Source organism: Panonychus citri, unplaced genomic scaffold (assembly GCF_014898815.1).
Source record: "Panonychus citri isolate SS breed McGregor unplaced genomic scaffold, ASM1489881v1 Contig00077, whole genome shotgun sequence".
Classification (NCBI taxonomy): domain Eukaryota; kingdom Metazoa; phylum Arthropoda; class Arachnida; order Trombidiformes; family Tetranychidae; genus Panonychus; species Panonychus citri.
Window position 1 is genome coordinate 2,088,556 of NW_026515482.1, and position 19,942 is coordinate 2,108,497.

A 19,942-nucleotide genomic window follows, 5' to 3' on the forward strand; every position below is an offset into this window, starting at 1 on the left:
TCATTGGTTTTATAAATTCATTCATCTCATGGTCAGTTAATCGTTTAATCGTATTCGTTATCCTGGTGAAATTTTTTCCATTCAACATTTTTGATCGTGAAGATTATTTTCTCCTCTAATTGACCAAACTTTTATTAGAAAACAATTGATTTGATTTTTAATTAAAATTTCGATCATTTAATTAAGTTTTATTGATCATTTTAAACACTTTGGAATCAGTAAATAGTAACAATTTATAATCATTATTATTGCACAAAATTTGATAATAATTGAAAGTCTTAATTGTAATGTTTAATTGTTTTTGTTATTCAATTGACAAATGAAGAGGAAAGAAACAATTGTGATTAAATTAACAATTTAAACTATATACTAAATTTGAACTGAACAATTTGTTTTGGACAATTAGTAAATTTCAAAGGATCAATTTCAATTGATTAGTTAACGATTTGATTGTTTTCACAATTTAAAGTTAGTAACATCATTTTTGTCTTATCATTGGTAATTAATAATATTTTTATTAGTCCATATTAATTAGGATTAAGCAATTAAGCTGATTGGATTGCATTTGTTTTTTATTTTGATTGTGAAGAGATGATTATATGAGAGAGAGAGAGAGGGGGAGATTATCGTTGATGATGATCAGCTGATTTCGATAAAATTTTTCTTTTATTCCCAATCTTGCATTTACCTGAAATGAATTAAGATTAAGAATCAATTAGAGTTAATTATTAGATTACTAGAGTTTAATTGACTTACATTTTCTTTAGTAATTAAGTTGATCGCTTGCCCCTCATGGCTGAAAAGGGTCGACTTCGTTTAAGTCCATTGGGATCATTGAGATTAGCGAGACTGACCCATGGAAGGTCAGCAATCAATGAGCCGAAAATTTGTCTACTGGTCAATCCTGTTGATTGTTGCTGATGATTAAGTTGATTGCTGTTAATTCTTGAGTCCATTTTTTTACCCCTCATTCCGGTGAAAGCAGCTTTCTTCCGGTAACCATCATTAAATGAATTAATTCCTGGATAATAATAATGATAAACTGGTAATTCTGATTCCTTTCGACCTCGTAATGGGATAAACTTCCGTTTTCCGGGCTGGTCAAAAACCGAATCAATTAGATTATTATTATTATCCTCTGATGATGAGAGATAATTATTTCCTCTATTTCCATATAAATCATCATACAAATTGGAGTTACTTGTTGACGATGATGATGATCCTGTTAATTGTGATGATGATGATCTTGGATTATCCAACAGGTAACTTAATCCATCGACAATCCTTTGTTTACCATTATCATCTGTCTTAATCTCATGAGATGTTAACTTCAACAATTAGTAAAGAAAAAGTTAATTAAGATGATTAGTTTCAATTTCTTTTACTAGATGGCAATTGATTAGTTTTAATTGTTTACAATTGAATGAAACAATTTACCTGATGATCAAATGAAGGTTCAACTGAATCAGCAGCCCAAATTAAAGGCCATATAATTAAGATGATAAAAATTGATCCACAATTAAAAGCCATTTAATTGTCGGTTTTTAATTTAATTCTTAATCCTGTAAATATAATCAATATTTAAATTTTGGTTAATTGTTGTTGTTGAAATAATCAAAATGAGTTTCATTTTGATAAGAAACTAATAAGTTGATTAAATCTGAATACAAGATTAACTTTAGCAACAATTAGTTGATTGTTTACTTTTAATCAACGGCAATATGATCATACTATTCAAATTAAACAGCTAATTAGTATCATCACTTTAATTGACAATCAATGACAATAGGAAATAATCAACTAATTAAATTAACTCTAAAATCTGTAACAATGTAAATTTTTCAGTAGACAAAAGTAATTAAAGTTAATTGTTAATTGACGAGAAAATAATTATCAATGTGATTAATAATCACCAAGACTAAATTGATTTGATTAGTTTTTATTATCATCATTCAGATGATTACAGTTTAAATTGTCCATTAAAATGATCACAATCAAGTTGATTGTTGTGCTTCATCACGAACAGGTAATTAAACAAAATTAACAATGAGGTAAATTAAATTAGCCAATTGATTAGCATTTGAATTTTGTTCAAACAATACAAATGACACACGATAAAAATTAATTTAAAAATCATAATCATAAACAATTAACAATTTAAAGTAAAAAAAAAGTGAAAGTTAATCAATCATATTAAATCATTTCTATTCAATTAAATGTGATTAGATCAATACAATTTTCCAGGGTTAAATTAAGTTTAATTGTTAAACTTTTTCATCTTCTAATTATTCATAAACATGTTCAATCAATTCAAGAAGATTAATTTTGATTAAAAACAAAATTCTGGTTAATTAATAATCTTCATGGTTAATCAACCAATTAATCATTATAATCAACATGGAAATCAAATGTTGATCATTTTTGTTACTATTTAATCAGTTGAGAACAAGGGAAGACCTTGGAATTAGAAAGCAAACTAATCCATCACAATTTAGAGCAATTTAGTTACGTAAACGCGGGAGCTTTGGAATATAATTTACAATTAGAACATTTTCATCTGAGCGTTGGTGGTTCAGTGGTAGAATGCTCGCCTGCCACGCGGGCGGCCCGGGTTCGATTCCCGGCCAACGCAAATTTTTGCACTCGAATCAATTTTTTTCTTCTTCCTGTTATGTAAACACAATTATCTTCAACTGTTGATCTCTTTGCTCACTCTGATTCTATTAATGTCTTCAATTGCTTTTCCATACGATTGTTTTTACTAATCCTTCGAACTCAAAGTCTAACTGTAACTTGATTCGAATTTTCTAGTTGATGATTCATATATTTAGCGACAATAGTTCTTTTCTCTAGTCCCTTTTTCGTCTTTTTTTCGTAAATTTTATTGTTCATAAAATCAGAATGGAACTTGATATTAATTCAATATTCGACTGAGTTATTTCGAGGCTGAACTTTTTCTTTCTTCATAGACTCGAACTGGCCATTATATGGAACCAATTTACATGAGAATAAAGAAAATGTTTCAAAATGATTAAGATAATAAAGTGAGTGAAACTTTAATCAGGCTAAAAGCAAACTGATTATTTTCGAGTAATTAAGAGGGATAAGTCTAATTAGTGAGAAAATATCCTGAACCGTTATAATTGTTACGTCTAAAAGGATAAGATAAACTAATTGTTACAAGTTTCACTCTTCAAATAGAAAAAGAGAGAAACAAAATAAACAATCGAAAACCTTGAACAAAGTGAAACGAGACTCAAATCAGCTAATCCATCATAATTAACTCAATTTAATTACTTTCAGTGATTATGTTTTACTGTTTCACTTTGCTTGTAATTCATTTCCTTCATCTGAGCGTTGGTGGTTCAGTGGTAGAATGCTCGCCTGCCACGCGGGCGGCCCGGGTTCGATTCCCGGCCAACGCAAACTTTTTTGTCCACCGGACCAAAAATTTTCGAATTTCAATCCGAATGTTGAAAATTTTTTGTTCCACCATAAATAAGAGAATTTCAAAGCTGCAAAATATTAGAATTCAAATGAAACCTTACCCTGCATAAACTTTTCAATCTCTTTTGTTTCTTCGAACTGTCATCCTTTCCCCTTTCTCTAAATTCGAAGTATTATCGGAATTAATATCATGTTCTCGATTATGATGAATATAAATTTGGAATTCATGTTAATCAGAGAGAAAGAGAAAATGTAAACGAAAGAAAATTAAAAAGGTTCAACTTTTTTCTTACTCACGAATTGACAGAATTAACAAATGATTCTAATGTTCAATTTTCTCATGTATTTACACTTCGACGATGGAAACATGTTCATTAAAAGTTCTGATTAAAATTGATCTAAATAACTGTTTGATGTTTCTCTCTCTCTCTCTCTCTTTGTCATCATCATGTTTACAGAAGATAAATAACATCTCCAACTTATTGAATAATCGATGAACTTTTCCATTAGAAAATATTATTTTCCTTGCTCGTTTCGAACTTTTTTATTAGAACCATTGGTTATATTTGTCGACATTTTCGATAGGAAATTTTTTCTTCTCCAAATTGTTGAACAATTTAACTCAATCAGGGAGAAAATAATTCACTCACTCCGTGAATGTTCAGGAATAAATTGTAATCCAAATGAGCACAAATTGTTGGATTAAATTGTAACTATTTTTCATTTCTAATCATCAATTTAAATAAATTAACATGAAATTCAAACAGCATATCATTGAGCTGATTGCTGATTGTTTTCCTTAGCTTAAAGCAAAATTGATTAATCAGATTGTTGCCAGTTAAATCAATTGATCAGGAACCATGATGATGATATAACTCTGACTGATTAACTTAGATAATATTTCATGATAACAATCAATATTTTCTGAATACCTTTGGTGACTCCAGAGACAATTGGAAACATTTTCACAATCCAAATTTACAGAATTTATCATTTATTATACAAATAGAATTGAAAATAGAAACTCTCAATTTTATCAGAACATTTTTCCATACAATAGATTCACTGAATCCATGAGAATGTCTCATTTTATAATAAGTTTAATCATGACAATTAACTGGCAGAAACAAAAACTCTTGAAATATTGAAAAGATTGTCAAAGGAAATTGATAATTAAAACCATTTCCTTTTCCTTTTTGTATCACAAAATTTCACATGTTTGTCAATGTTAATTGTTGTCATTAACTATTAGTTTCCTTATTGCTCAATTACTTACAATTGCAATCACTTAATTGTTAATAGTAACACCGTTTTACCTTTTGATTGTACTTGTAACGATTCCCATGATAGCAATAATAGTTAATTGTTATCGATCAAAGATTTAACAATCTCCTTTTCTTAACTTTACCATTTCAATCAGTTGATTACTAAAAACTTTATTATCACAATTAACCTGATAATAGATTTGATATCAGCTACTATTATACATTGTGTGATTTACCGTTGGCCCAAACAATCAATTTCCAGAATTTGATAAAGTTAATCAAATGAATTCGCGACTAAAATTAATCGTGATTAAATAGGATTTCATTAATCACAATAACTCAAGTATTGACAAGTTCAGCAAAGTATTCAAATAAATTGTGGACAATTTTAATTGCTTTTACAATATTTTAGATTAGCTGGTTGATCTAGATGGTTTCAATTTGATCTAATTGTAACAATTTACTTTTAGTTTCACTTGCTTACTATTATTAATGATACAAAACAAATGTAAGAAAATTGCTCGAAACTAATTTTCGAACTCAATTAAGTGTCTTCGTAAATTAATATGTTGATCAAAGGTTGAGTCGATTACGAAAACAGTTTCGAACTAAAGTTTTTGTTTTTAAGAAGTTCGAAAGCTACTTATTAGTTATGATTAGCTGGATGTTCATGTGATGGTGTGATTTGTATTAATAACTGATTCAATTAACACTCAGGGTAAAAGGTAACATGATCAGTTAATCAGTTTGAGAAATCAAATTTATCATCAAGTTTAATCTTGATGATGCTTGTTGATGAAAAAACAAGAAAAGGTGAGACAGAAAATTGTCCACTGGTCAAGACAATCAACTTAATCTCTTGGGAGGTAAATGAAATTGAAAAACAAAACCCAAACTCGAGATGAAAACAAAAAAAGTTTCGAGTTCTAATAACATCATTAAATGTTTACCTTTAGAAATTTTTGTCACCATGTAATCTGATTGAACTTTTTTATTTTTCCTTCAACTTTTCAAGTATATATGAATTCTCATCATCATGATGAGCTACTTATCATCAACATCTATCAAGGTTAAAGTTGAAACAGAAAAGGTAATGATAATTAAGTAAGAAACGAAAGAAGAAAAGTTGAAAGTAATTACCCTTTAATTCAGTTCGTTAAGAAAAGTTCTGGATAAGATTAATATGTGATTAAATAAATTGTCCATTTGATAATAGTAATTGTTGACATACTCATCGAGATGATTAAAGTTCATAGACTATAATTCAGGGTAAGTTAATCAATTAATAATCTTAATGATGATAAAAGTTGATAATGTTAATCTAAACTGAATGATAATCAAATTTAATGTCAGGTTAAAGTAACATGATAATTTCATGAGCATTCAAAATGTGAATACAAATTATTCATCTAATTTACTGTTTCTTTATTCAACTATCTCTATTTTCACTTGAATTTCATGGTGATGATTATGGTGAGAATCTGAATGTTCATAACTTGTCTAACAATTGACATTACATTGTTGATAACGGCTCCATTATCATGGAGACTATGATGATGCTTCAAGTTTTTTCCTCGTTATTTTCTTCCATCAGAACTTATCTAGAGTCCAATCTCCTCGATTTACCCTGAATCACAGGTTCTATTAATAATTAATATCAATAAATCAATTCAGTTCAACTACTTTTCATTATAAACCAATGATAGTTTTGAGTAACTCATATGACACCTAAAGGTGATTGATTTCCTGATCTATTCAGTTGATTATTGCATTGACACAGACTGACAATCAAGTGATTCTAATGATTTCCTAATGATTAACTTTCAAATTACAATAAGAAAGTTCATTTCGATATATTGAAATTCTAGAGTTGAATATGATCTCGAAGTTTGATTCGATTCGATGACCCAGTGAGAAAGAAAAAAAAAGTTCTAATCGAATCAAGTTGATGTAAGTTCTTAATGAATTAAGATTATTGTGATTTTATTACGATGAGATATTAAGTCGATAACATGGAGCACGTTTGTACAGTTGGTTTAACTTTTTTCATGATGATTACCATGAATTCAGCGATTCAGGTTCATTAATAAAATGATAGTTAAAGGTAAATACTAATATTTATCGTGAATTAATGTTTACATTCAAATATCATCTCAATCTGAATAAAATCATCATCTAAGGTTTAAATCCCAAGTGGGGTGAGTTTAAAAACTTCATCAAGTTTACTCAACTTCATTGATGATTAAACATGATTCATTAACTGTGAGTGTACAAAATCAACTATCTCCTCTAGTAGTTAATTTATATACTAAAGTTGTTTCAATTCAATCTAATTGAATCATGTACCATGAAACTGAAAAGTTGAAAGGTTATAATCAGAGTGCCATTAAATACAATCAAAGATAAAGTAAACAATGAGAAAAGAAACAGAAATTATGAAATTTCAATTGGATTAAGAACCCTTATGATAATATACATTTCGCAGTTTTCGTTGATCAAATCGTCATCGAATCAAGAAAATGAAGGACGTTTCGAGTTACTAAACCAACAACCAGATCAGCTAAGTAAATTCAGATGATTCTAATGGGGAAGTTAATTGTGACATTAAACTTTACAATAGTTATTTAAAGATCATTTGACTAGTTAGCATGTTAGTTTTTCTACTTCTACCCAATCAAGTTAAGTGTTAATGGTTTGTTTTCATATTCGTTACGATATCTTTTATCAGTTTCACGATATTAGATTTGATCTGGAAGATTAATTCAGTCCGCTCACATTCATTAAAAGCTATCAACAACAATCAATCAGTTATCACAATTTAAAAGATTGTCTGGTTATTTATCGGAAATGAATTTTCAGCTCCTTGCAAGTTATACTTTTTTCTTGTTCGTTATTATTTTATGGATTCAGTTTCAGCTAATACAATCAGCGACATACCAACTTATTCAAAAAATAATAGTGTTCCAAGTGCAGTCCTTCAAATTATAAATAAAGCTCATGATGGATATCAAATCTTAGTTGAAACATTGAAAGAAATGAATTCTTGGATTATCAATATTATTCAATCTTGTTTAGATGGTAACATCGATTTTGATTCGATCCTTCAATTTCATCAACGATTGGTAAAGCAACTCACTCACTAAACACTCTAACGAATAGTATAATAAGTAAAGTCTTTCAAACCATAGCTGATAGCATTGAGGGTGATGGTGATGTGGCGAATACTCAAGAAACGGGTAATGATAATATGCGAAATGCATTTAAAGAAAGCACAGGCAGATTTGACGAGAATTTCATCGAAACTGTTCGCGATATGGCCGCTGTTGCTTATAATAATGACATGGAGGATAAGAAAAATGACTCTGATAGTGATGGCGATAATGAAATTGAGAGATTGAAAATTTCCTGAAAATCTCCCAAAAATTTTCCCAATGACTATTCAGTGTATTGTGTATTTATTAAATAAATACATATCATAATTATGATATGCAATCAAATAATTGTAATAAACAGTGGCTTACAACTTGCATAAATGAATTGACTAGAAACTATTGCTTGCAATTGAGTTGATATTCTAATAGTTAAGTGGGGTGAGTTTAAAAACTTCATCAAGTTTACTCAGCTTCATTGATGATTAAACATGATTCATTAACTGTGAGTATACAAAATCAACTATCTCCTCTAGTAGTTCATTTATATACTAAAGTTGTTTCAATTCAATCTAATTGAATCATGTACCATGAAACTGGAAAGTTGAAAGGTTATAATCAGAGTGCAATTAAATACAATCAAAGATAAAATAAACAATGAGAAAAGAAATAGAAATTATGAAATTTCAATTGGATTAAGAACCCTTATGATAATATACATTTCGCAGTTTTCGTTGATCAAATCGTCATCGAATCAAGAAAATGAAGGACGTTTCGAGTTACTAAACCAACAACCAGATCAGCTAAGTAAATTCAGATGATTCTAATGGGGAAGTTAATTGTGACATTAAACTTAATAGTTATTTAAAGATCATTTGACTAGTTAGCATGTTAGTTTTTCTACTTCTACCCAATAAAATTAGGTGTTAGTGTTTTGTTAATTCAATAAGATATCTCTATCAGTGCCACGACATTAAAGTTGATTTACAAGATTAATCCAGTCTAAATACATTCAGTAAACGAAACTACCAACAACAATCAAGCTGTAATCACAGTTTAAAAAGATTATCTGGTTAATTCTCGACAATGAATTTTCACCGTTTTCTAAGTTTTACTTTTTTCTTGTTCGTTATTATTTTCATGGATTCAGTTTCCACTGATATATTCAGCGAAATACGAAATTATTCAAAAAACAATAGTGTTCCAAGTACAGAGCTTCAATTTATTCATAATTTTGTTGAAATATTAAAAAAAAAGAATTCGACTTTCAATCTTGAGAGTAATGATGTGACTCTTGGGTTAGACACGGCTATACAAGCCTTTGCGGCTGCATTAGAAAACCGCATAGGCAGTGATGACGAGAATTTCGTCGAAACTATGTACGATACAGTTATAGTAATGTATAACTCTGAAGTGGTTGAAGCAATTGTCGATAGTGATAAAAATGGTGAGACAAATGAATCATAAGAGAAGAGAATGCCGTTTGTTACACTTATTATAACCAAACTCGAAAAATTGGACATTTCGAAAATCTCCCAAAATTTTCCCAATGACTATGTAGTGTTTTTAATTATTATGTATTTTTATGATTCGAGATCAAATAATTGAAATAAACAATTACATGAATGGTTAAATGTATTGACTAGAAGCTATTGATAACAATTGAGTTGGATATTCTAATAGGTAAGTGAACATTTTAAGGTTTTTATCGAGTTACGAACCATCGGCTTTTACTGTTCTTTATTCTTTCCATGAACTTGACCATTACCATGTCCATGTTTTTTTTCATGTTCATGATGATGATTGAAAACAAACAAGGAAAGAGAATGGAAAAAGTTAAAGAAAAGTTTTCCGACCTTGAATACAAATTGAATAGCATTGTTATCATGAGGAAATCTGAATTTGCTTTCAAGTTTTCAAAGGCAAATTCAGGATAATCTTAAAGCAAATCATGACGCTGATTCTGATGCTAAAAAATATAAAAAGCAATCTAAATGTCCACTGGGAAGTTATCAATAATGTTTTCATATCCGATTCCGGGATAATGTGATCTAAAATAGAGCGAGAGAGAGACGAAAGGTTTTCATCTTTTTCTATCAGATTTCACTCATGATAATATATAAAAATCATGTTAATACGATCCAAATGATTGGCAAAAATTTTTCATCATGAAATCAGCTTGAAAACTCACAGCATGGGAATGAGGATTCATGAAAGATTGCCGATAACAAGAGGAATACTTGATAACAGGTAAATTGTATTCCTATCATGGTGATGAGATTTTTGTTTATCCATTTTCATGATTGATCTCAATCATCACCAGAGCATTTCAGTTCATAAATATATAACGATGACGATGTATCATCACCATTATCATCATCATGGAGAACGAGAAAGAGATAATATCTTTCTCTTTCTTTTGCTCTTTCTATTTTTTTCTTTGAAATCGTTTTATTCAAAAAATTATTCAGATTTTATTCAGATTTCACTTTATTTACCTTAAGGTAAATGATATTATACTTTGTTCAAATCCAAGTCATAGTGATATCATTATTATTGAATATATCATCATCCAGGTAACTTGAACAGGTAATATAATGTAAAGTAATGAGATGATGATAAACTGAAATACTAAGTAAAAGTTGAAAATATAAATCATCATGTTGACCCTTTGAAACTTTATTTCATGATAATCAGTTTGAATATCATCAGATTGATGGATATATTTTCATTATCATAATCAAAATCATGATGATATTTATATAAGTCAAAGGTGAGATTGTACCATGAAAATGTTTCCAAATTATCAATTTACTTTATTAACAATTCAAGATCAATCAATTTGTATCAATACCTGTTGACTGATTGTTAATCTCACAAGTATTAGCAATGTTAATTAGCATCAACAATTAACTCATTTAACTTAATTGATTGTCTACAATTGCTAATCAATTATTACGATTTGTTTGTGTAAATTAATCATTAATCAAATTACCAAAGGGAAGTTAATTGTTTCTTATGAAAATGTTCAGAATTTGTTATCATATTGTATCCATTTGGATGGTAAAAGTTTTCAGATCAATCATGAAAAAGTGATGATAAATTTGATGAAGATGATGATTGGGATGAAAAGGATTCTATTACTTTTAGCCTTTAGGAATGATTATTATTATTATCATTATTATTTTCTTCCAGGTATTATTACAATTGAGAGAGAACTTGATTTCTAACAGGTATTTGTTGTGTTTCCTTTTCCTTTTTTTTATATTTCTTTTCTCATCATTATCATTATTTTTCAGAACTTTTTTTTTCAATTTTCTTTTCTCTATTATATAATTTGTCTTCAGAACTTTTGATGTAACGAAAAATTTATATTTACGAATTGAACAACAGTTCGAGTTACAGATTATAATGGCTTTATTACCTTTCAGTAATTGATTGTCTCTCGAATTGACACTTTGAAACGGATTAACTTTTAGATTCTATGAGTTAATAATAAGTCAATTTGTATGAAATTTTGATAAAAATCATCATGACTATTATAAGAAAAAGGGATTAAATTCAATTCTAATTGTTATCTTTAATCTGTATTATTATTAGAATTGGGGAAAAAAACTTTCACTCTAAAAGTTGCAGTTTATTTCAGGATCATGAAACTTTTTCCTCTGCCCTGAAGTTTTAATTATCGATAGATAATCGTTGACATTAAGATTGGAGATAATCTCTTTGTAGTATTAGGATTTTATCTAATCTCTAAGGGAAAACGAGTTGGTCAAAGTCTGATGGACACTTGAGTTTATCATTAACCAAGAGACATCATGATAACAATAATATACAAGGAGATGGAAAGTTCTGATGATAAACAATGAGCGATAATAATCAAAAGGTAAATTCGGGAGAGATAATCACTGAACTGAGAGACTTACCTTTGATTAGAGTTAATCGTTCAGTGAATATCACCTATCAAGTTTCAATGAAGCCTTTGGAATCTGTTGAATCCTGAAAATTTCCAGGTAACCAAATATAAAGTCAATTGTCACAACACAATTAATTTTTCAATTGAAATAACAGATCGGGAAGTGTTCGTGTCAGGTGATAACAATGAAGATCAACTAATATTAAAAATCGCGTTCAAAGTTAACGTATTTTTGATCAACTAACTGAATGAAAGATTGCTAATAATGAGATGAGAAGATGATGATTGGTATAGAGACGCAGCAGCAGCAGCTCGAAATGTTCACAATGAACAGATTCGAAAGAAGATTTTGCTTTTTTCTCTATCTATCACTCTGAACTTTAATTCGTTGTTATGATTAACCGTTAGAGAGAAAGTTTCTTGTTCTCGTGATTTCAATTACAAATTTCGAATGATCAACTTCGGGTGTTCTTGGTCTATGGGTTGGGATTTGTTGGTTGTTTCTTTTGGTTGGAATTGAGAGAGAGAGATAAAACTTTAAGTTCTATTAACTCTGAGAATGGAGCGAATTGAATTTAGATAAGTTCTGAATCTCATCTTCATGCGCAGAGTTTTTCGTTAGACTGAACAATAGGTTCCGATTGTTTTTTATTTCTTATCAGAGGTTTTTTATTATTCTTTTTTTCTTTAGAAAATGAAAATGATTCTTTGTTGTTATTTCTCTCATTCTCATGTTTCACTCATTTCCTTTTCTAAACCACTCCCTCTGAATTCACCATGAAACTTGAACAGTTCATTTTTCTCACCTCCTACACACTGGGAGAGAGAGAGAGAGAGATAAAAACTTTAAGTTCTATTAACTCTGAGAATGGAGCGAATTGAATTTAGATAAGTTCTGAATCTCATCTTCATGCGCAGAGTTTTTCGTTAGACTGAACAATAGGTTCCGATTGTTTTTTATTTCTTATCAGAGGTTTTTTATTATTCTTTTTTTCTTTAGAAAATGAAAATGATTCTTTGTTGTTATTTCTCTCATTCTCATGTTTCACTCATTTCCTTTTCTAAACCACTCCCTCTGAATTCACCATGAAACTTGAACAGTTCATTTTTCTCACCTCCTACACACTGGGAGAGAGAGAGAGAGATAAAGTGTGTCCCCACCTTATATTCACCTTTCTCTCAGGTTGAGATTATCTAATTCTTGAATTGCTGAGAGTTGAAGATCTCAAGATTTATCATCTTCTCTCATCCTATTATTTTCCCACATAGACTGATGCTGATTCTCATTTAACTGTCAAAATAAATTCTGAATGATTTTGATTGTCTGTGAATACAAATACGAGTAAACTTCAATTCTAATTACAATCCATGGACGTAAATAGTTACGCAGTTATCATGAAATTTACAAATAAGCACAAAAAATTATCTAATATTGATTTAATTGAGAAAATAAATCAACTTCAATAATAACAATTAGCCTGGAAAAAGTTTATCAATGAAAACTAATCAATAGTATAAATAGATTACCACCAAGTAGATGTTAATTATCTCACCTCTTAACTAACTTACAACTTAATTTAACTTTCACCTCTAACAATTAACTCACCTATTTTTCCCTAATCAATTAACACAAATTAATAGATTACAATTAATCTTAAACAACTCAGAATATCTTAAAATTGGTTGTTACAATCAATAGACTTGCGATTAAATTAACTCTTGCCCTTAAATCATGATAACTAAAGGAAAGGAGAAAAACAAAGTTTCAATTTGATTGATTGACCAGCGGTCAGTTGATATATTTTTACCTTTGCTTGTGATGGAATACAAAAAATGACCATTTATCATCAAGGTAAGTTACATTTATTGTGTTATATTGGAAAAGGTTGATCATTTGGACATGACAACGATTATTATTGACCATTGGATTTGCTGGACATCATTAAATGTTAGATCGTTTAATCAATGAATTTATCTTATCCATTAAGAATGTTAAAATATTCAAATGCTGAAATGTTTTCCTTCCTGTCGACAAGTTAATAAGGTTAAACTAAATGATACTCAAGTTAATCAACAATTTAATTATCCATTGAGAAAGAAAAACATGAGATTATCTCAAGAAGAAAATTTGAAAGTTTGGAGAGAAAAAAGTTCTTAAAAGAGAAAATTCGTGATTCGAATAAAAATGTTCATGATAATTCAATTTGCAAGATGATGATGATGATGGTTTTGGTGATACTGAAACTTTTTTCTCTCCATGAAAGTTAAAAGTTTACGAGAAAAGTTTATGATGAAAACTTACCGATGGAAATATCAAATTTAACCAAAGCAAATTGCTCATAATTTGTAAAATTTTAAGATGATCCTTATCATGACCATGAAGAATCAAGCAATTCATATAATCATAAACAATATGCATGAGATTCATCATCATGAAAATTATGAAAATTTAACTTGCAAAGTTTTTGATTTCAAACCTTTAACCTTATATTTTATATGTATTAATATATGTGAGTGTAAGTTTGAACAAAGAAAATGTAAAATCAACTCAAGTTAAAACATTATCGTTATTATATTATCATGATTATCATGTTTTAAAAAGACTCTGATGATAATGATCACGATGAAGGGAAAAAAAGTTCCAAATGTTGAGAATTCTGTTGAAAAGTTATCATGAAAAAAGTAAAAAGCAAACAAAGGCCAACTTTGGGTTAATTTTATCCTTGGCAAGGTCACGTTTAAATGATAACATGATTTCACTCCCAGGGAAAATATTAATAACATGATAAGCATCACGAATATTATGAAATGAAGTTCATCGAGGTAAAAAATGACTCATGAATCCGATTACATGTTGATATCGTTTTAATTTCAATCAATTACTGATATTTATCTAATGGTAATCAAAACGATTGTTACATTTTCCAATCACCATGAAAAGATTCATTTCATGATTATGAATTTCAGAGTTTTATACAATTGTAATGTGAACGAAAAAATGTTCAATTCTGGTTTGGATTATTTTCTCATCTTGTTCATCATCCTCTGCTCGCATAGAATCGGGCTCGACCTGGATAAAAGGATTTCCATGAGGTGGGTTGATTTTAAGGTGGAAAAGTTTTGAAATTAATAACAATAAATCTTGATTAATAAGAAAAGGTAAATGTATGTAAAGTATATTATTATTATTATATGGATATAATGTTTTTCTCATTTAGGTCTTGAGCTTTTGCAAGAAAAAGATGAGGCAAAATATTCAACTTGATGCAATTGTTTTTGTTCATTTCTCATGGAAACTTATCAGTTCAGATGGAAGTTCATGATAATTTAAATAATGATAATGTGCAATTTAATATTTAATCTGGTTACAATTCTGGGTTTTCATGGGGAATTGAAAGTGAGAAGAAAAGGAAGATGAGAATCATCATGGAGAGAAAGAATTAAAATAAATTCTAATGAGGAAAATGTTATGAAAATGAACTGTTTCTTTTTTCTTGTTTCCAATGGAAATTTTTCATTTCAATGGTACATAAAACATTTGTTTTGAAATTGATTAGTTGAAATTAATTTGATTAATTTAGAGAATCATTCAAATTTTAATCTGATAATTGAAATTAGATTTTGAATTGATTTATTAACATGGATGGAAAAAGAAATTAAAATCAAATTTATGGAGAATGATAACTGAATGAATGAAAGTACATCTTGAATTGAGATAAATTGTGTGACGATAATTTCTTGTGTTAAAATGATTAAATTTTTGGAAATTTAATTTCTAAAATTTTGAAAATGTTTATTAAAATTCTGAATGATTCTTAATCAATTTGTCAACTAATCGAATTGTTCAGATCAGATTCATGGAAAAGCTCAGAGGGAGAATGTTTGGTGAATATTAACATGGAATTGGATTTGAAATTTTTTTCTTCGATAATTGTTTTTATTGAATATTGAATTGTTTTCTTACCTCGGCGAAGGGCTCGTTTATCTCTCATGGCAAGGAAGGGTCGAGATCTTTTGGTGATAATTTGTTCACTGGGTGAGTTATTGGGGTGGAAAAAAGTTCCAAAAGAATTTGTTCTTTTCATGGTGATGGAGAAAAGGAAAAAGAAACAAGAAGATACAATAAACAAATGAGTTTCTTGTAAACAATTGAATGAAATGAGGTGGAAAATTGTTCTTGTCACATGGAAATTTGTAAAAAAATAAACAAGTTCGAAGTGAGAGAGAGAGAGAAAGAGATGCGGAAAAATGTTCTAATAAATTGGTTTCTAAAAAGTTCTAAGATCAATTGGATTTACGAAGAGATCAACTTGAGATATAACCAAATGACACGAATACAGTTCGAGAGATTTATCTTCTTATTCATCATCTTCTCTTCAATTCAGTTCAAATTGAATTTCTTTTCTCGAATTCTTGATAAATTTCCAAATTCATCTTCATGATAATGGACCAGTTTCCAAGTGCAATCAAATTTAATATAAAGTTTCCGTACTGACCAAAGTGACCCTTTAGGTCAGTTGAATGTTATCGAGATGTTATTACCTTTCAATTCCTGAATAAGGTGAGTTGATTAAAGATGAAAGGGGAAAATATAACAACTTTTTACCCCTCATTCCGGTGAATGCTGCTTTCTTCCGGTAACCATTATCATAATGAGAGGAATACAATTCTGGAAGATGAGGAAACTGATAAACAGGATGATGTTGAAGGTGATAATGATGATGATAAACAGGTAAATCACTTTTACCTTGATCTCTAACAAGGGAGGAAGATTTTTTTTCAGGTAAACTGATTAGCCAATCAATCATTTGATTATCTTCAATTGAATTCAATGGATAGCTATTAGTCCCTTGATTTGTAAATCTATTATTACTATTGTGATTATGATTAATTAATTGTGATCCAGTTGATGAGGGCAATGATAACGGTGATGATGATGATGATGATGATAAAGGTAAGGTTAATCTGGGATAATCCAAAAAATGATTTAATCCAATCCATGGTTTACCATCAGATCCAATTTCATGATCAAAAATCATCTGAATTCATTGGGATTGGAAATTGTAATCAAATTAAATAACTATAACTCAATTTGCTAATTGTTGTAAATGATTAAAATGAAAATTAAACAAGTTGTTTGAATTAATTTACTCAATATTAACAGGATTTACTCTTGATTGTTAACAGTTAATGACTGAATTAAATTCTGTGTGTGGAATTAAATTGTTAATTAATGTAAATTGTTTTCTCCAAGGGTAAAGATTGATTTTTTTTTCTTCTTTTTCAACTTTTCCAATCTGATGAACCCAATTCAAATATAGCACCAACAACAACTGAATTAGTTAATTGTAAGCTCTTATTTTTAACATGAAACAATATCGCCAATGATATTGTTTAAGAAACTAATTGAAAAACTTTGTTTTTCCAGCAATCAAATTAACTTGATTAACCATTTTCAAGGGTAAACAAAAATCTGATTAAAGTTAATCATTATTGTTTCTCGTTTCAAATTTAATTTAAAAGTTTTACTTTTTGATTAGCAACAATTAACTAATCAATTCCCTTTGGTTGCTCTCAATCAAACTGATGTAACTATTGTTTAATCAATTTTGTCAACTCAATCAACTTAATTGGTTTAACTCAACACTTTATTAGTGATATTTTTCAAGTTACAGGTTAATTGTGATTAACTTGTTGTTTGTTGTGCTAATTGCTACTGATTAAAGTTTTTTTTTGATTAACTTTTAATCAAATCAATCATATCATATCAGGTGAGTTTGATGTTGATAAGTTAATCGTTTGGTTGATTATTAAATGTTAACGGTTTCCTTTATTTACTCAACTATTTTTGCTTCAATGAATTTGAATTCATTTGGATTCTGAATGGATTCTGATAACATGATAAAAACTTTCAATTGTTATCAATTCTCACTGAATAGAGAGATGAAACTTTCCATTATCATGATGATTCCTGAGTTTCAGGTGAACTCAGAATTTTCCCTCTCTCCCTATTTATATTATCTCTTGTTACCTGTAAAAATTTTCACTAATCATCAATGAGATTACATATCAACTTATAACATGGAAACTGATATTATATCATGAGCTTAGATTAATCTTAATTTAATTAGTTTAATTATGTTTAGATTTTGTTGTTTAGTTTTTTGGCGACTTACCTGTTGATCAGATGATAATGAAGATCCTATTGATGATAAATCCTCACTGATAATTGAATCCAAGGTTGAAATTAAGATTAATGGTAAAAGGTAAACTGACCGATGGTTAATCAACATGATTTAATTGGTAATCAACTTACACGAGTTAATGATTAACACTAATCGATTGGTAGATTGTGATGGTGATGATGAAAATTGAGACAATCAGGTGAAATTACAGGTAAGAAGTGGAAAAGAAGATGAAGAAAAGAACAAAAAAGAATTTCGAAAACTTTTCTTCTCTTCTATCTTCCTTTTTAAAGTTTTCTCTCTCTCTCTCTATCTTAATACTTTTCAGTGACTTGGAATGAGAAAATCAGTTCGAAAGCTTATTGTTGATTAAATGACAATATAAAGTTTCAAGATCTTCCAAGTTCAATATTATCAATACTCGAGGACTATTATTGTTATTATATTATTGTTGATTAACTGTGATGATGAAAATAATACTGATCATGAGATTGAGTTTGCTCAGGTATAGGGTTTTATTAGATTAGATTTCATATTCGATGGATTCAGGTTAGAACTTTTTAGAACTGTAAAAAAGGATAACAACTGTAAATGATGATGATGAACACAGGTAATCACTTTTGTTACCTGTAAACATTGGCGCATGAATTTCATTCTGTTTGTTCATTATTATCATGAAATCTGAAGAGACAAATCAACAAGATGATAATAAAGATTTTATTCTATTTTATTTCCATTGGAATTTTCATTTTCTCTTCATTAGATTATCAGAACTAATAATTCATCATGAGAATCATCATAATCTTTATAAATAATCAGCTCACTCACTCACTCTCTCTCTCTCTCTCTCTCTCTCTCTCTCTCTCTCTCTCTCTCTCTCACTCTCTCCATCATCTATTCACTGATTAACTGTCCATGGAAACACAATTCAATAATTCAACTTTCATCACGATTCCAGTTACATCATCAGAGATAATCTTACAATTAAGCTGATTGTTAATCGGTATTTCATCCTACCATCGTGGTCATTTTCAAACTGACCATTGGTTTTTTTTTGTTAATCCAGAGAGATTAAGTTTAAAGGTTAAATTATCGTTAAATTTTGTAAATCAATTGGTTGAGTAAAGTTCATTTATCATGTTAATTTAATGATACGAATTGATTGTAATTACTTTTCCCAAGGGAATTGTTATTAATAAATAATATTATTGCTACAACAATTAGTTCCTATCCATTGAATAATTGAATTATTAACAGAATGACAATTTAATAATATCAATCAAAATGATCAAACCATAATTAATCTTAATCATTAATGGACAACAAAAAAAGAGGAAAAACTTTTGACATTTAATTATTAATAAAATTGTAGTTAATTAACAAATCATGATTGTTATATAACATTGATTGTTACAATTATTACAACAATCAATTGCTAAATAAATTATTTAGTTGCTATGATTTTATCGTTTGTATTTTATACCAACATTTTAATTTGATGAAAAAGATCCCAATTTAAACTGGATTAAATCTAATTGTAGGCAAAATCAAACTGGTTACATAAGAATCAGAGTGATTTGTTATTGATTTGGATATTGAACAATCAATTAACTAAATATCAGAGTGAAACTTATTGAATTAAATTGTAATTGGATTGAGAAATTGAATCAATCAGAGTAAATAACGTTTCGATTGTGATTAACTAATACAATTTAAAGTAACTTTATTTCCCAATTGATTTAACTATTATCATGGTAATGATTATCTCATTGATTGTTTACCATTAATTGTAACAATCAAGGTTTTCGTTAATCAAGTTAATCAGATGGAACCAAGTGTTTACTTATCTTAATTAAATTGAGAAAAACTTGAATAAGAAATCAAGTTAAATTGTTGTCATTTAAATTCACTTTAATTGGTAATTGAACAACAACTATTAATTGATTAACACTTTCTCAACGATTGTCAGTCCATTAGTTG

At 28.7% G+C, this 19,942-nt stretch overlaps 2 protein-coding genes and 2 non-coding genes across 5 annotated transcripts; 2 read left to right on the top strand and 2 right to left on the bottom strand.

The window, feature by feature from the left end:
* Positions 1-269: 269 nt before the first annotated feature.
* Positions 270-12,306, bottom strand: LOC128386950 (uncharacterized). The gene is made up of 4 exons (XM_053346066.1): positions 11,788-12,306; positions 1,438-1,562; positions 757-1,328; positions 270-688 (listed from the first exon to the last, which is right to left on the bottom strand). Exons 2-3 carry the CDS (start codon positions 1,528-1,530, stop codon positions 771-773), a joined length of 651 nt encoding a protein of 216 aa, XP_053202041.1. The 5' UTR covers positions 1,531-1,562; positions 11,788-12,306; the 3' UTR covers positions 270-688; positions 757-770.
* Positions 2,562-2,632, top strand: Trnag-gcc (transfer RNA glycine (anticodon GCC)). Its single transcript has one exon. It is a non-coding gene; the product is annotated as a tRNA-Gly (tRNA).
* On the top strand, positions 3,355-3,425 carry Trnag-gcc (transfer RNA glycine (anticodon GCC)). The gene has a single exon. It is a non-coding gene; the product is annotated as a tRNA-Gly (tRNA).
* Positions 12,307-14,622: 2,316 nt separating the features above from the next.
* Positions 14,623-18,799, bottom strand: LOC128386767 (uncharacterized). Of its 2 annotated transcripts, none has more exons than XM_053345842.1 (4): positions 17,954-18,799; positions 16,320-16,816; positions 15,742-15,809; positions 14,623-14,847 (listed from the first exon to the last, which is right to left on the bottom strand). In XM_053345842.1, exons 1-4 carry the CDS (start codon positions 18,068-18,070, stop codon positions 14,816-14,818), a joined length of 714 nt encoding a protein of 237 aa, XP_053201817.1. In that variant the 5' UTR covers positions 18,071-18,799; the 3' UTR covers positions 14,623-14,815. The 2 variants fall into 2 exon arrangements, with proteins under 2 accessions (XP_053201817.1, XP_053201816.1); XM_053345841.1 differs by having other exon boundaries at positions 15,742-15,854; positions 17,954-18,790.
* Between the last annotated feature and the right edge of the window lie 1,143 nt (positions 18,800-19,942).

Coding starts and splice junctions, on each gene's coding strand:
- LOC128386950 (XM_053346066.1), bottom strand. CDS start 1,530: ATGGCTTTTAATTGTGGATCAATTTTTATCATCTTAATTATATGGCCT. Junction 1,329..1,437: donor AACCTTCATTTGATCATCAG/GTAAATTGTTTC, acceptor TAATTGTTGAAG/TTAACATCTCATGAGATTAA.
- LOC128386767 (XM_053345841.1), bottom strand. CDS start 18,070: ATGTTGATTAACCATCGGTCAGTTTACCTTTTACCATTAATCTTAATT. Junction 15,855..16,319: donor CCTTATTCAGGAATTGAAAG/GTAATAACATCT, acceptor CACCATGAAAAG/AACAAATTCTTTTGGAACTT. Junction 14,848..15,741: donor TAAACGAGCCCTTCGCCGAG/GTAAGAAAACAA, acceptor CCTTTTATCCAG/GTCGAGCCCGATTCTATGCG.